The sequence below is a fragment of the Bidens hawaiensis genome, unplaced genomic scaffold (genome assembly GCF_021521415.1).
Source record: "Bidens hawaiensis isolate Kalapana, Puna unplaced genomic scaffold, B.hawaiensis_p1.1 tig00008970_1, whole genome shotgun sequence".
NCBI lineage: Eukaryota > Viridiplantae > Streptophyta > Magnoliopsida > Asterales > Asteraceae > Bidens > Bidens hawaiensis.
Window position 1 is genome coordinate 882,884 of NW_027491655.1, and position 18,861 is coordinate 901,744.

The following is an 18,861-nucleotide window of genomic DNA, read 5'->3' on the forward strand; positions in this document are numbered from 1 at the left end:
TTCCATCTTCTCCTTTCGGTGTATCTCCATGGGGTTTTGACCAAAGATAGGGAGAAAAAAACGAGTTAAGCACGAGACGAGTTAAGCAACTCGTGCTGATTATGTATTATGAAACAAGTTTAATAGCTAAAACAAAAAGAGATGTAATGAGAAAGATAGAGATTTTCATTAATTAATTAGGTATGCATCACAATTAGGTATAATGAGATGTATACATAGAATTGGAAAACGTAAGAAGAAAACTAATCTATATTAAGTGTTAATAACCATAATATTAATACATTCATAATATTACATTATATGAAAAACCAAATACATTTAAAACTAAACATGGTATATTTAAACACGAACAAAGATCACCAACATGATCCCAAAGACGAGAAAGAAAAATACACTTCCAGAAACAACCACGATCAGATTTGCTTGAAAGTAAGGGATAAATGACCACGTATAGTCCCGATTTCATCTAATAATTCACTAGGAGCTGTGTATTGACCGACTTGCGTCACTCCGTGATACAGAAGCCTAGACTTGCCACCAAATATCAGCACATCACCAGATTCTAGAAATACGTCTTGTAACTTCTTTTCATCTCTAGTATGACCATACTTAAATAAAGCAAGCTCACCAAGAGAAATAGTAACCACGGGCAATCCTCTTGTGATACTATCATCGCTCTCATCACGATCCTACATTCAAACAAAAACACAAAAATTTGACTTTGCTATCCATTCACACTCCAACCATATTTTCAACTACATCACACAAATTGCTTAAAAATGCACTTCATCCCATACCACCATATATTTAAAGAACATCCCATCCCCATATATACCCCCAACGCCATACTGCTTAGGAAATCAAACTTTTCCCCCATGCTTGAGGGGGGCTTTACATCTTGTGCAACGATTCAGAACCGTGAGAACCGATTCAGAACTGAAAATGACTGAAAATTTAGAACCGAAACCTATTATAGTAAACGGTTCGGTTCCAAAACAGTCGGTTCTCGCTAATCACGGTTCGGTCTTTTATTTATCAAATTGGTTGTGCAACTTTGCGATTTTCAAAAAAAGTTCGTATAAAACAAGTTTATATAATTGTCTTCTTTCATGATAAAAATTAATTTAGATATAACATGAACATCCATTATATATTTTATTAAAACATAATTGTTGAAATTAAATATAGATTAAAGGAAGATCATATCATTTTATATTATATTACCTTAAAAGGCCTTAAACAAAATTGATCTTTGTTAGTAGGGATTGAATGTAAAGAAAGTATATTTGAATTAAAGAATGATTGAATGAATACATGCTAATAAGTTACCCTAAAAAATGAGAATTGGTAAATTTAACTAAAAAGTATTTAATATTCCGGTTCTTCGGTTCCATGTCTAGAACCGCGGTTTTACCCGAAACCGAACCGCGAAACTATTTAATGCAATATCTAAGAACCGAGAACCATAAAGTAACACATGATAGCGGTTCTAAGGCACCGGTTCGATTCCGGTTCTAGCGGTTACGAATCATTTCTTGCTCACCCCTGCCATCCTCAAATCTATTGTTTTTGTGAGTGAATGAAAAGGGGAAAAAATTGTAAATGAAATAAAGAAATATCATTTAATTAAATACAGATGGGCATAAGGAAAGAAATGCAAGAGGTCACCAATAACAATCCCGGTCAAACAACATAAAGAAATAACATTTTGAATTGAATAATTAGATTTTAGTAATCCAAGCTATTAACCATTAGCCGATATTAATCCATGCTAACGTGACTATAGGGAATCCCGATTTTCACTTTTGTTACCAATAACAATCCCGGTCAACCAGATTGTTAAGTTCATTTAATTCAGATGACATGTGAACTGACAATGACTTGGGACTTTTTTTAAATTTAGTTGGATATAGTTTTTAAAACTATGTGGTTTACACAAATTATTGGATTTGAAACATTGTTATAATTATTACACCTTTAGACATGGCATTTTTAAACGGTTAACACGTCAAAAGGAGTAATAAACGAAATCAAATCCATAATTTGTGTGAACCACATTGACCATCCATGTAACTAATTTTGAAAATTATATCCAAATATATTAAAGAAGTCCAAGTCATTGCCACGTCAGACACCACGTCATAAAAAATAAACGAAGTTAACAATCTATCAAACTGAGATTGTTATTGATAACAAAACTGATAGTTGAGATCGTCACTAGTTATAACTTCCAAAACAATATAGTTCATATAATCATGATTTATGTTACATTAGTAAAGTAAAAAAACTTTTGAAAAAAACAAAAAAACACTTGAAATTATTGATTGTGAGTTCTTTGTTCAAATAGAAAAAAAAATAAAAACTTATAGTTCATGCTTTTTAACCTAAATGATGCCACCAAAAAAATAACAAAAAGGTTAATGTAAAAAATAGTCCAACAATTACGAGTGAACTTTTCAAAACGTTAAAATATATAAAATGCAGAACTACAAAACCACCCTTTAGCTGAAAAAAGATAAAGTAGAAACACAAGTCAATATATTTGCATGTTCAGTGTGCACAAGTTAAAACGAACCTCATGAAGCTCATCTAGACAATTTCGGTAATAGAAATTGACTAAACACATATCGGGCCGCATCGAAGGAAGTTCAGTAAGATGGGCTTGGGCATCTTGAATTGTGGCTTCATTCAATGACACTAGCTCACAAGGGAGTGGAAGTGGTGGTGGTGGTTCAGAACCATCACTTAAGTAACGTTTCTCATACCTTGTTATCGGATCCCAATTTCGACCAAGACACATAATATATCGTTGAATTCCTGCTGGCTTGTAAAACCCTCCAGGACCCATACCCCACTTCGAGCACATATTCACTGTATCAACCTACAAATAAAATAAACATACCATAGTTGCTTTTCACAAAAATTTTTGAATTTTTTTTCCAAAACATATATACATATTAGTTGTTAATGAACTAACAATGCTCTTCAATCCTTATAAACAAACATACACCATTGTACATGGAAAACTGTTCACAATAACAAAACATTACTAGCTAGGTTAAAGAAGACACGCCCAAGGCTTGCGATCTCAAAAACTCTTTATTTTAAGTGAGGCAAAAAATACAAGAAGCAACCGGATGAGGTGATTCATTTAGAAATAGATAAGAGACAGCAACAACTTTTGTGCTGGTGATGTTGCGGGTCACAAGAGATTGTTGTCGGAATTGAAGGTCGCCATAGGTGAAGCACTAAGGAGGGAAGTAGGATAGGAATTGATGTGTGGTGAAAAAAAAGGTTTTTTACATATTTCCTCTTATTAGAGCATTCTCAACCAATTTATAATTATCATCTTTATAATTACACTAAAAACAATGCATTTCTCTCTCATGTTCAATTAAATAATATTTTTCTATACTTATAATTACAGTTTTCTCTATCCTCGACTCACAACAAATTTACAAAAAAACACTACTCAAACGGTACCTTATTTCTAATTGGTGCTTTTATTGGTAATTTTTTATTTTTGTTAGTGATTGTTGTATGAGCTTTTCGTATCCCTGTTTTTTGTAATCTTGGTGATTATTAACATTTAAGTTTATGAACAGAAAGTTCATATTTTGGAAATATGAATATGTACTTTTAGCGTTAGTCAAATAGATGTTGACATTTTTATTTTTATTTTTTCTTAAACCATGCTCTTGCTGTATATCCCCATTTGATCATATTCTGTTAATAATAAGCTCTGCATTGAAAATTTGTTATCAGTTCTTAATTTTTTGAGTTTGTTAATTTGGTGTTAGGTTGTAACTTGTGAGTAGGGATGTTGGAAAAATATCAGAATCCGTATCCGAAATAATAGAAATTTCGGATTCATATTCGGATAGTGACTTTGAAAATTTTCGGATAACCAAACTATCCGAAATTTTAAATTTAATTATTTTTATATTTTTAGAAACCCTAGAGTGTAGTCTTAAAGCGGCTGTTGTAGTTCATTTACATTTGAAACCCTAACTCTACTCTCTATACTCCCATACACTTTTTAAACGACCACACCCCTCCGGCCACCACCAAGCACTAGATCCGGCCGCCATGAAATATCTATGGTTGAGGTTGATTGAAATGGATTCAAAAATAGAGACGAAGAATCAACTGTAACTGGAAGATGGAACGAAAATCTACGCTTCGGCCTTAATATGAAACGGTGATGAAGCAGCGGTAGTTCAAGGCTAGGGATGGCAAAAAAGCCCGAGCCCAACGGGTATACCCGAAACCCGAAACAAATGGGACGGGTATACCCGAAACCCGATGGGTATGTGTTGGGTATGGGATTAGGATTTAAAAATTTTCGCGAGTACGGGCCGGGTATGAGATTAGATAATACCCGGCCCGATTACCCGAAAACGCATACCCGTTTACCCGAACCATATACCCGAATTATATGCCCAAAAAATTCTCTGTATTTTATAGGTTGTGAAGAATATATATAAAAATTATAATGATATTATTTATTTATTGTCACGCTTCTATATATCCCATGCATCATCATCATCATCATCATCATCGTACTCAGTATATCCCACCAATAGCAATGCTATGGTAGGGTCTGAGGAGGGTAAGATGTAGACAGCCTTACCTCTATCCATAGGGATAGAGAGGCTGCTTCCGGTGAGACCCCCGGCTCGATAGTAGTTTTGCATCAAGCCTTGGACATAAGGCACATAGCACTCAATCATCGGGACACCGGCTGATCGGTGCATGTGCCCTTGTCTTTCGGCTATCAACGCCACCACATGATGCCTGATTAACCTTCCGCCACTTTTAACGTTATTTTCACGAGATTAGTAAAATAACGTCAAAATTAGTGCAATTTTACTTTTGCCCACCCGAGGGTTCACACATATATACATTATATGCGCGCACCGCAAGCAGGGCGTGTATATATCCCATGCATTATATTTAAATTTGTAATAATTTGTGTATGAATAAAGGGTATAAAATAATTATAACGATTAAAAAATGTACTTGAAAGTCCCAATGAGTATACCCGATACCCTCGGGTATGCCCGATACCCGACGGGCAAATACCAACAAGTAATAGGACGGGTATGGGACACGATTTTACATACGGGTATGGGCATGGGATTACCAATACTCAGACCAAACATGGCCCGTTGTCATCCCTATTCAAGGGCGGCGATAACTCATCGCTGGTGGTGGTTACCCGTGATATAGATCGATTAGGTATAGAAGTAAACAACATGCAAAATTTGTGTTTATGAAACATATACTTGTATTATAAATGCTTGAATGTATAATTCTAGACAAACAATTTCCTTTACACAGATCCATACAATAAATGAACCATATAAATGAAATTTTTATTTATATTCAAGTATCCATTTCGATATCCGAATCCATAGGATATCCGAAAATTCGGATATCAAAATTCAATATCCAAAAATCGGATATACAACTTTGAACACCCCTACTTGTGAGAGATGTCTAGAATTGGTTCAAATGATACCAAATTTCAAGCGGATACTCCAATTTCAGAAAAAGAGTGTCCATTTGATGGACAATCTTTTGATGAATTATGATAGATTTTTTGGCTAGTCTCTGTCAAATCTGATTCGTTTGTTTCGTTTACAGGACTAAGTAAAAGGAAAGAAGAAAGAATATGAAAGATCATGAAACTAATTGATTATAGTAGAGCAATTGATTTTACAATTTCGTATTGGGTTTATGGAATTATAATAAAGAAATATGTAAAAAGTTGCTTACTAAAGATAAGAGTAAAATAGTTGATTAATAAGTTAATTTTAACAAAATTAATATATATTTAATATGCATGTTTCAAGAAAAGAAAATATGTAATTGATTTTTAAGGGTTGGATAAATATGTAATAAGAAAACTTAGCAAAGGATATATGTAAATGCCCCTAGTAAAATAGTTGATTAATAAATTAATTTTAACAAAATGAATAAATATTTAATATACATGTTTTAAGAAAAGAAAATATGTAATTGATTTTTAAGGGTTAGATAAATATTTACTAAGAAAACTTAGGAAGGGATATATGTAAATGCCCCTAGTAAAATAGTTATTTAATATACATGTTTTAAGAAAAGAAAATATGTAATTGATTTTTAAAGGTTGAATAAATATGTAATAAGAAAACTTAAGGAATGGATATATGTAAATGCCCCTAGTACAATAGTTGATTAATAAGTTAATTTTAACAAAATGAATAAGTATTTAATATGCATGTTTTAAGAAAAGAAAATATGTAATTGATTTTTAAAGGTTGGATAATTATGTTATAAGAAAACTTAGCAAAGAATATATGTAAATGCCCCTAGTAATATGCATGTTTTAAGAAAAGAAAATATGTAATTGATTTTTAAGAGTTGGATAAAATTAGGCGTTGGGTCGATGCCCGAGTGGTTAATGGGATATGTTTATGCTGGTTCAAATCCAGCTCGGTCCAACAATTTGTCAATCTACTATCAGATTGTAGAACCCTCTTGTTCTTAAAAAATACCTGATACTAGAGAATAAAAAAAAAGAATGTAATAAAAAAACTTAGGAAGGAATATACGTAAATACCCCAAAAAGAAAATGACTAAATATTATTTTTGGAGTGATTTAAACAGTGATTAGCATATGAAAGTAGTTGTGCAGAAAAGTTAACTCAACAATTTTTCCTTGTCTTTTTCTAGACAAGATTAATAATTTATTTACTTCTTTTCATTTTTCTTAATCTAATTTAATTTAGTTCTTTTAATTTATATATAGCTATAAACTGTGTAATTTGTTATATATAATTTTTGGTATTTAAGTACTAAAAACATGTAAAATAGTATTTTTGAATCTAATGATAACTATTAAATAATATACTACGTGAGGCTCTTAGACTTGCGCTTGAGGCTCTCACTTGAGTTTCCGAGACCAAAACACCTCGCCATCACGCTCTTTTTTAAACCAAGATTACCAGTTGCAAATAAAAACATAGCTTGCGCTTGAGGCTCTCACTTGAGTTTCGTTTTAAACCAAATTACCAATTGCAAATAAAAACATAGCAAATACCTACCTGGTCCTTGATGCTCACGTAATTTCTTAAAAGAATTATTCCTGGTCCAAGTATTTCATAAGTTGAGAGTTTGCTCGTTAACGGTTTGAGAGGGGTCTTTTCACAATCACTTTCACACACGGACTCAGTGTCCTTCCTCTCATGGAAAAGTATGTTAAGTCGATCTGTATCAACCAAATCTTTACGCATCGGATTTGGGCGATAGTTCCTCAAAGGAGTATGAATTGCATCCTGCATCTGCAAAATTAACAAATAATTTATTTGTTTTTTTGCCTATAGTGTGCAAAAAAGGCGATAGTTCCTCCTCAAAGAAGTATAGTCTGCAAATAGGACGATAGTTTTTTTTTTGCCTATAGTGTGCAAATAGGGAGATAGTTCCTCAAAGAAGTATAGTGTGCAAATAATCGGGATGAGCACCGATCGGAAACTAACTTCTCCATAAACTCGGTATCCATATTTTCAGGTACCAAAATCACAGGTACTGAACCAAACAGGTACTCATAAACTCGGTATGGTATTCCGTACCTACTTCTCAAGAAATTCAAACCGAAACATTTAAGCCCAAATTTTGAAGTAAGTCCTTCACCAAAAACCAGATTGACACCTTAACAATTCATATAACAAAATTTAAACCCTAAATTTGACCAGATCAGAGTTTTAAACAATCGTTACAAACTTGGGGTTTTGTTCGTGTGTGAAAAAGAACAAAAAAAATACTCATAGGATCAAGAGAATCTCACCCTAAAAGATGAAGATACCATGGGTCTGATTAATCGGTGGAAGATCGAATTCATCATCGCGGCTGAGAATATAATAAAATTACGATATGAAGAGATTGGATGTTTTAAATACTCTCCCTGACCTAATGGGCCGAAGGTAAGGTAGCACTGTTTTTTCTTTTCACAACTAATTTTTTTCACGTATTTTATCTAGCGACCTTGATCTTAAACCAAGCTAGTGTTTTTTCTTAATATTTACTAGGTTTGGTAATACCTTAATTGTGTTTACGTTAACATTGACCCAGACCATTTCAAAAGGGTTAATTTGGATTGTTTTAAAATTTAAATGAATTGATTTGGGTCATAAGTTTTAAAATTTAAATCAATTAAACGATTTTTCAGTTCGTTTAACCACCTAAAAGCTCGTTTAAGCGATATTCAGTTTCTTTCAGCACCTAACAGCTCGCTTAAGCGATTTTTCAGCAGTTTGTTTCAGCACCTACCAGCTCATTTAAGCGAAATTTTAGTTCGTTTCAGAACATACCAGATCGTTTAAGCGATTTTTCAGTTCGTTTCAGCACTTAACAACTTGTTTCAGCACGTTTTTGTTTTGTTTTCGTCGACTTTTCAGTTTCGGTTAATTTGTCGGGTTTTTTTTGTTGAACGAGGACAACGGACGAAACGTTTTAGTTCTTTTACTTTTTTTGTTTTATATTTTGAGTTATGATTTTTTAATTGATTTTTTTGAATTTTTTAAAGGTTTTTATTAAGATTAAAACCCTAAAAAAAATTCAAAAACAAAACAATAAATAAATCATAACTCAAATACAAATAAAAAGCGAAAAAAAGTTAAAAAAACAAAAATGTTTCGCCGTCGTCCTCGTTCATAAAAAAACCCGACAAATTAACCGAAACTGAAAAGTCGACGAAAACGAAACAAAAACCAAAATCGACCCGTCCAGTGCGAAAGCTCAAAAAAAACCGTAACCCAACCCGTCCAGTGCTAAAACTCGTGTCGGCACGAAACCTGATTCGAGCCGAACCTAAACCGATCTCGTTCCAATCTAAACCTCGTTTCAACCCGAACATGCCACTTTTTTAAAGACACTAACCCACATCGACCCATATAATTAAATTTGCAACCCATTTTGACCCAAAAATAAAAATGTGATATTTCAAGTGACTAATCGCTTAAACGAGCTGTTAGGTGCTGAAACAAACTGAAAAATCGCTTAAACGAGCTGTTAGGTGCTGAAACGAACTGAAAAATCGCTTTAACGAGCTGTTAGGTGCTGAAACGAACTGAAAAAATCGCTTAAACGAGTTGTTAGGTGCTGAAACAAACTGAAAAATCACTTAAACGAGCTGCTAGGTGCTTAAACGAACTGAAAAATCGCTTAAACGAGCTGCTAGGTGCTTAAACGAACTGAAAAATCGCTTAAACGAGCTGTTAGGTGCTGAAACGAACTGAAAAATCGCTTAAACGAGATGTTAGGTGCTGAAACGAACTGAAAAATCGCTTTAAACGAGCTGTTAGATGCTGAAACGAACTGAAAAATCGCTTAAAGGAGCTGTTAGGTGCTGAAAAACACTTAAACGAGCTGCTAAGTGTTGAAACGAACTGAAAAAATCGCTTAAACGAGCTGTTAGGTGCTGAAACGAACTGAAAAATCGCTTAAACGACTTATTAGGTGCTTAAACGAACTGAAAAATCGCTTAAACAAGCTGTTAGGTGCTGAAACAACTTGAAAAATCGCTTAAACGAGCTGTTAATTGCTGAAACGAACTGAAAAAATCGCTTAAACGAGCTTTTGCTATTAAAACGAGCTGTAACATGTTGAAAACGCGCTGATTCGTTGGTTAAAAAAAACTGTCCCGAAACCCGTTTTGACCCGTTCCGACCTTGACCCGTTCTAACCCGAACCTGTTGACCCTAACTTGTTCCGACCCTAACCAAAATTATTATACAAAGTAAAAACATTAAAAAAAAAAATTTTAAAAAAATCTAGATTAACTGCTATCCTGGTAAAATATCTATGATTGGAACAAAAATGAAAGTTCAATAACATGAATGGAACAATTTTCAAAGTTGACTACTATTCTATAGAGTAATCCTTACAAAATAATACTAAGTTTAGTACTCATGATCATGGTCTGTGGTAGTCTCTAGGCTGGTTGGATTGTAATGGTCGACATCATCGCCGCCCAAATCAACAATGAGATCTTTTAACAAATAAAAAACATTAATCATAAAATCCTCATGCTGAAGATCTTGGGTGGTTTCGCTTACGTAGCACCCTAGTCTTAAACGGACATCCTAGTGCCAAAATTCCTCATCCTAGTTGTCGGAACTAAGACATTGAGTGTGTTTTGAATTTCGATTGATAATCGTGGATCGTCAGAAACTTCGGGAGGTGTGTTTATAATTTGATCTGATTGCAAATCTTTCTGCATGTTAGATGTTATTTACGCCGAAACACTTAAAAAACAAATTTTAAAATTATAACACCATGAATTTTTCAATATATATATACACACACGCACTAGTTTTTATCCCTCGTATTACAGGATTGTTTTACATTATTCGTTTTTAATATTTATATCTTTTATATGGATTTTATTTTTACTTATTGTAATGAAGTTAATAATATATTTAGGATTTGATGATGAAATAGTTTCACAAATAAATGATATGCTATAACCCTATACGGGCTTGATGAGACTCATGACCCGCTTATTTTATTTTACTATAAAACTGTTTTTTAATTATATATAATATTTTTTTAAATCGGATATTAATTTTAGTATATATTCTTATTCTATAGGAGTTTTATATCAAATACTTAGTTAGATCAATTTTAAATTTAATGAGATATTATAACCCATTTAAAAACTATCTGAGTTTGGTGAAACTATACCCGTGAAATCGGTTCAAATGCATGAGAATATCTCATTTACATAAAAAAATGTTTCAAAAAAAATAGCAGTTTGTTAAGCTCTTAAATTTTTTTGAAGTTCTGTAAGAAAATTAACCCCTTATGTATATAATTTCAGTTGATTTAGTGGATTACTTTTATTTGTGATTTAACTTAAACAGGTCAAACTAAAAAACATAGCTTTAAAAATAACAGGCGTGTTTAGTCCGGAGCCGAAGAGGTGTCGGAATGGAAGAAGATGTTCGGACTGTATAGTCCGATTCTCGGATCCAATGGTCCGGATAACTGGATTTGGAGAGGTGTTAAAGGTGACGAGTTCTCTGTGGCGGATGCTAGAAGAATTATCGGTAAAGATATTGAGCTGAGCCCGGGGAGTATGATAGGTTGGTGGGGAGTATGATAGGTTGGTGATAGCCAAGTCACCGGTAACATACAGAAAATTGATTCGAATATATAACGGATAGAACAACGGCTCGTTTTCGGATACAGACACACCACCGAACCAAACCGAAGGGCATCCAACACGCGTTTAGGATACATAATTCACCACCTAAACTTGTGATTAGATTCCAAAGATCACCATTCAAGTTGCCATATTTGAACTAGCACTGGAGAATCAACTTTACTCAAAATCCATTGAGATAAAATTAACACACAATATTTTAATCAAACATAAACATCTGCCGTTATCCTTCTTTCACGAAATGTTTACATAGAAATAAAATAACTACCAATAACCTACCCACTAACAAGGTGGACTTAATTAAAGGAAAATAAATAAAACAAAAAAAAACTCACCGACATGTAAACTAAAAGGAAATAAACATGAAAATATAAATTGTATAACTTGGAAGTAAAACAGAGAACAACATGGGTCGGATCATGGCGGCTCTTCGGGTTCGGGTGCGGGTAAACATATGATCTAATTAAACCATTTCATAAACCAAACCTGATGTATATCAGTTGGGTCAAATGGATTCCGAAGAAGTGTCGTGTGTTTATGTGGCGAGCGGTGTTGAATAGGATTCCTACGAGAACTGAATTGATGAAGAGAGGTATACAGGTTAGTTCTTGTTCTTGCAGTCTTTGCGGTTTAGCTCCGGAAATTGCAGATCATCTATTTTCTAGCTGTGAAGTGGCGGGTCACGTTTGGAGTTGGTTGGAATCATGGACCTCGGTTTCTTCGGGGGCTTGCAGCAGTGTGTTCGAGCTCTCCAGATTGCATTTGACGGCAGGTTTGTCCCAAGGTAAAGAGGAGGTTGTTCAAGGTTTGGTGATAACGATTTGTTGGAGGCTGTGGAAAGCTAGAAACGATCTAGTGTTCTCTAAAATTCCGGTAAGAATTGTAGATATTGTTAGTGACATTAAGGCTTTGGGGTTCTTTTGGTATAGAAATAGGCCTCGATAAAAACCAGTCTTGTGGTCAGATTGGTGTTCGTTCAATTTGGTGTAATGTCTCTTTGGTCTTTGTAGCCTCCGGGTGTTGTTCGCTGTTGTTTATATAGTGAAGTTTCAAAAAAAATAACAGGCGTGTCTGTAATGGTCAGTTCTTGCTTTACTTTTGAAAGGTTTGAGCTTCAAATCTACCAATGAAACCTGACCATGACCATTTCAGCTAATACGAACTCATACAAAACACAAAGTTGACCCATCCACCAGCAAGATAACCCAAAATTGCTTCCAAAACCAAACAGTATTGACCAAATAAAACAAATTAAGCAGCGACCGTATAAAGAAATGTGAGAAAATGCATAAACGTTTACAATGTCTTACCGGGAGACGAAGCATTACCCCATATGACGGTTGACCCGCCCAACACCTGTACAAAATTTATAAAAGAAAGCACACCCATTAAGCACAAGCAACTTGTTGGAGCTATGATTCAAACAATTTTTAGCAACCAAAATTGGTCTTTTTTAGTTCATTTTTTCAGCCTTCCTACAATTTGAACTTTTTCGGTCCAGAAAAAAAGTTTTTATGCCCCCCATCTCCCCGAGTGAATGGAATGAGCTATGATGGAAAAGTAATATATAAGTATTTTTAAGAGGGTGAATGGGAAATTAATACAAAGGGCTAAAGCTTAAGATTAGGGCTTAAGCTTAAGCGAATGACATTCCAATAAAACAACAAGACATGTATGCATCACCTTGTATTTTCTGCATACAGATACAATCTCAGGAAGTTCGCAAAGCTCTCCTTCCATTCTGTAAATCCCCTGAACCACAACAATAATCTTCTTCCAAGGTCTATGCATTCTCGGTTGTCCTTCAGCAATTTGCTCTGTCAAAACTCTACAAATGAGAAGGTGCTATAAATAAAATGCATACCAAAAAGAAAATGATACCAAATAACTTACTTTTGTGTTGAAAGACACTAAGGTTGCACAGACCCACCAGCATCATTGACAATAGAGTTATAGTTCAATAAACCTAGCCTGTGCAGCCTGTTCAATAAAGAATTAAAGATTGAGCAACAAATTGTTCAATTGATAGCAGAGGTTTTATTAATATGAACATTAGAGATAAAAACAAGCATAAAACATATCTACCCTGCGTCCTGCGGATGTTCTTGTGTTTGGCTGGGCAGGGGGTAAGCATGCGTGTGTTGACCTCACTGGGTTGTCCCCGTTGGTGGGGCTGAGAGACAGTGGCTTCGTACCGGGATAGGCGATTTTGAGAGCGGAATCTAGGAAGGTTGCTAAGCATCAGACAACGTGTTTGGAGAATCAGCACGTGTTCATTCCATTTGCCTTCGACACTTTTGGATCCATAGCTCCCGAGGCGGTTCGCTTCTTGGAGCGGGTGCAGAAGGTGGTCCACAGTGACTCGCAGAGCCCGAGGAACCAAGGATTTATATTTAGTAGAATAGGCTTTGCGATTCAAAAGGGGATAGCGGCGCAGCTTGTTGCTCGCTTACCCATTATCCAGATGTAGCTCGGTTTGTGTTATATATAAATGAAACAATAAATAAAATCATAATATTAAACATAATAGTTCTGAAAGGCAAAATTGATGTTGTTAACTTTTAATCAACACCAATAATTTCCAAACAATAATTATTCAACAAGGGCTTAGACCTTTGCTGTCAAAAGCCCTCCGGGCGTGCGCCTAGGCCCTCAGGCAAGGCACAGGGAATGCACCTCCCTGCTATCCAGGTGATTTGGCAACCTTCGGGCAAGATTCCAGCCAGCTGTTGGTCAGATTCTATCCAAATCCTAAATTCCAGCAAACTACTGCAATTTCTGGGCAAACTAGTTTAAAACATCAAAAATGGCTTGAAACCATCCTAAAAGGCCTATAGCATGTTTAAAACCCCAAAAATGGTATGTTTATCCTATGCGCCTTGTTTAACTTGGGCCCTCACTTTTTAGCGCCTAGGCTCAAGGCTCACATTTAGTGCCTTTACGGCAACTAAGTTAATAATTCTGCTTAAATCTTTATGATAAGATTAGAAAAGTCATTAAACACCTTCAATAAACAAACAAAAATTAACATAAACGAATGTAAACGAACACATTATCACACATTCACAAACACTATTGAACAATCATGGCCACCGTTACAGTTCGTCCATTTAGTTAATCGAACGGAATTCCTTGTTCATGTTCGATTCATTTACAGCCCTAGATCTACATCAGATTTAACATACTGTTTGTGAATTCCTAATATCAAATTTTACTCAAATGCCATCAAATGCATATTTACACATCGAAACATAACACAATAATTCACAAACACAGTTGAACAAATGTCATGTCCGTTCATTTGTTAAACGAATGAACAAATCACAAACACTTCACCAAACAGCTAATTCATTTAAAGCCCAAGATCTACATCAGATTTTGCATATAATAAACATTTAAATCCCTTCATAAACACTAAACTAGGGTTTTACCTTACATCTGTTTGTGAACTAATACCAAATTTCACTCAAACGTCATCAGATATATATTTTACACATCAAAACATAACAAAATAACTTACAAACACATTTGAACAAACAGGGTCACTGTTCGTGTTCATCCACTTAGTTAATCGTACACAATTCCTTGTTCACGTTCATTCATTTGTTTAATGAACGAACAATTCACCGAGCGTTCATTTCATTTACAGCCCTAGATCTACATCACATGTACCATATAAACATTCAAATCCCTTCATAAACACTAAACTAGGGTTTTACCACTAACAAAATGTTTAATCAGCTCTTGATTTTTCCTAAATAAAAATATAACGTTATCTATATCTGTTGATTATAAATAAAAGTTAAAAATAAACAACAAATTAAACTCAAGTTACCTTATTACCCGCGGATTGTCGTCTTCGTGGTAAATACCACAATGTGGTCGATTAAAGACAATTATGTCAAACTTCTCGTTCTTAATGTGAACATGCTCAAGCAGTCTTGCCGCATCAACTTTTAAAAAGATCGGGCTCCCAACTTGATCAAATGAAGAAGGTTATTTTCGGCATCGTCGTAGTTTTTCCTTAAGAACCCTTTCAACAATCAATTTAATTAGTATAACATATATACACACACACGTATATATATATATATATATAAGGGAAAAACAGAATTTTTTTCACGTACTTTGATCATCGAAGGAGGTGATGGTCATGTTCGAACCATCACCAAACACGGAGGAGCATACACTACGTCCAAAACTGAGGTTTCTATCCCCACAAACCTACGTATTTTTTTCGGGCGTGTATAGTGTGGTTAGGGGCGTGTCGAACGCGAGAATGCAACCGCGCCGCGTTCTTGTTTATTGAGGAGTCTTAGCTCCTCAATGGACCTCTTCTTCGCTTTGGTAGAGAAACTTAGAAAATTTTCTCCAAAAGCAATGGGCTGGTTTTGAACACAAACGAACAAATATGAAACAATTAACTAGATGACTCATACGCATAATAAATAAACGGACATAAACAAACCTTTCACGAACATAAACGAACGAATGAAAGACGTTTTCATGCTTGTTTGTTTAGTTAAACGAACACAAACTTTTTGTTCGTGTTAGTTCGTTACTTAAATAAACGAACACGAAACTTAATCGACTAACTGAATTGATGTTAATAAAATAGAAACATAAAGTTTCTGGGCAATTTGACCCTGTCCGTTTCGTTCGTTTAACTTTAAACGAAGACGAACACGAAAACTTAATCGAGCAAATATTTGTGTTCATGTTAGTTTACTAAAAAATGAACATGTTCGTGTTCGTTTGTTTAAAACTAAACGTACATAAATTAACATATATGAACAAGCGTATTTGAACACAAACAAACATAAATGAACACAAACGAACAAATATGAAACAATTAACTAGATGACTCATACACATAATAAATAATCGAACCTTTCACAAACATAAATAAAAATAATTAAACAATATATATTATTTTATACATAAAATTATAATAGAAAAAAATATATAAAAATAGTTATAATTAAATCGATTCCGATACACATATCACCGATTAATAACACATAGTAAATACTTAATCAACAATAATGTTTCCGATCAATCCATGCAATCAACAAGCATAAAACCTTGTGAAAACACTAATTAGTGAGCTAAATTGATTCTAATTTACAAAGTACCGATTAGTAATCAACTATAATGATTGTAATTGATCAATCCGAGCAATTAACGAGCATATAACCTTGTGCAAACACTAACTAGTAACTTCAATTGATTCCGATACACAAATCACCGATTAATAACACACAGTAAATATCTAATCAACTATAACGATTATAACTGATCTATCAAACTATCCTTACAATTAACGAGCATATAACCTAGTGCAAACACTAATTAGTAACTTAAACTGATTCCGGAGCACAAATCACCTATTAATAACATACCGTAAATACCTAATCATCTACAATGAATATAACCGGTCTATCCACACGATTAACGAGCATATAACCTAGTGCAAACACTAATTAGTAACTTAAACTGATTCCAAAGCACAAATCACCGATTAATAACATACCGTAAATACCTAATCAGCTATAATGAATATAACCAATCTATCCACACGAGGAGCATATAACCCAGTGCAAACACTAATTAGTAACTTAAATCGATTCCTATACACAAATCACCGATTAATATCATACAGTAAATACCTAATCAATAAACCGATATATAAACGCAATTAACGAGCATAGAACCTAGTGCGAACACTAATCGTCGAGTTAAATTGATTCCGATGCACAAATCGGTACATAATAACGAGTAAGAGGTTTTAGCTGTGGGTATTGTGAATTCATGCTTATTTAAGTATTTGTTTTGGTGCTTAAAGTTTTGTAACTGACATTTGTCGTCCTTCGTGTTTACACAAGTTATCGTTTTTATCAAAAAGTTGTTTCGTAGGTGGAGTAATTATTAATTTATTATGTATAACTTTTTTTTTGAACGGCCAATTCTTATTAGAAACCAAAAAGAGAACTTGACTAGCAAGATACTAGCCAAGAACAAAAATATCAAAGTGTATATACACCCGATTACCAAGACTCCTGATTACACTACATACTTAAAACCAAACGAACACCAGGTTCCCCATTCAACCTCTTCTGGTTTCCTACTATATTTTACCCAATGAAAACTATATCTTCTTATGTCCTTCTTGAGTCTATTAATTGAGACTCGTTTATTGTTGAAGAGGGTCTCATTTCTAGTTTTCCATATTCCTCACTCATTTACACGTGTGTTATTAGATGTTGTGGTTGTTAAATGTAAATGAGGAAAAGTGAAAAGATACATTACTCAAAACACGTAATGCAAATTAAAAAAAAAAACAAAAACAAAAATCTTTCTCTAGCTATTGATGACACAAATTTGTTTTTAGTTGATTAAGTTCTTTTTTAATTGAATTTTCGAGCCCAAAAGGTTAGTTTACACTTTACACAATTGCCATGGGAGGTGATTTTCTTATTACGGAGTATTATTATTATTATTATTATTATTATTATTAATAAGCTAAACACCAATTGTTTGTTTGCATAAGGAATGATGGAGTATTATTTTTATAATAATCTATTTTTGATATCCAAAGTGGTGAGTGATATCAAATCAGCCTCATACTTATGGGTGAAGCATAGAAGTAAAAGTTCATGTTTGAAGTGGTAGTAATTGTGTAAATTTTCATTTTGTAAATTTCACTTTATAGTTTAGTCACAAGTTGGTGGTTGTAGTTTATATTTTCTTTTCTTGTATGTTCGGGTTTCTTGCTATCCAGTCTTTTAAAAACCGGTTTAAACCGGTTTGTTGAACCGGATTTCACACAGTAGGCTGGTTTGCTAGAACATTGTACTAGCGGTTTTTTTTCTACAATACCGGTTTTTACCGGAAAATCGGTTTTAAATCTGATAAATTTTTGATATTTGCGGCCAATAATTTTTCAAAATTACTTTTAACCCAACAATTAACATTCAAACGTGTAAACTTTATGACTATTTTTTTAAAATTGAGTATTTTACATTACTTTTTTTTTAATATGAATTAACTTTTGGATTATTTTTTGTAATGGAATCATTTATTTTTGGGTTATATTTGGATTGAAGTTGGAGTTATAGGAAATCATAAGTTAAACTATTCAACCGGTTGCCGATTGTACCATTTTTTAGCCCAATTCGATAGAAGTAAAATACCGGTTTAAAAAACATTGTTGCTGCCTGCAACTATGTAAGTTGTCCCTTGTCTTATTTCTTTAATAATATGGCATTTCATAAGGAAATTTTTCTATCTACCCAAATCCCAGAGTATAATAATACATGAATATTGGGAGTGCCAAATTGAAGTTACACAAGTTTCTCTTTAGTAAAAATTTATGTTGTAATCATTTAGTAAAATACTTATCCATTTATGTACTTACTATTATTTTCAACTTGTAATTTGGTTTGTTTATGTTGCTTATAAATTTGCATAGACAACGGATCTTTTGATCAAGAGTATTCACTCATTGTAAAGTAATAGTTATTTCATTTGTTACAACTCACACCAATACATTTATATTTTGTTATCATGTTCTAGTTGTATCTTAACATTTAACAAATTAGTTATCTGGTTTTTGTGAGACATTTTTAACAGCAAATTGCTCGGATTTGCCA

At 33.7% G+C, this 18,861-nt stretch overlaps 1 protein-coding gene across 1 annotated transcript; it reads right to left on the reverse strand.

Moving 5' to 3' along the window:
- Positions 1-369: 369 nt before the first annotated feature.
- LOC143530676 (DNA N(6)-methyladenine demethylase ALKBH1C-like) lies at positions 370-13,145 on the reverse strand. The gene is made up of 7 exons (XM_077026146.1): positions 13,140-13,145; positions 12,911-13,054; positions 12,520-12,565; positions 7,559-7,695; positions 7,092-7,328; positions 2,576-2,881; positions 370-689 (listed from the first exon to the last, which is right to left on the reverse strand). Exons 1-7 carry the CDS (start codon positions 13,143-13,145, stop codon positions 414-416), a joined length of 1,152 nt encoding a protein of 383 aa, XP_076882261.1. The 3' UTR covers positions 370-413.
- Between the last annotated feature and the right edge of the window lie 5,716 nt (positions 13,146-18,861).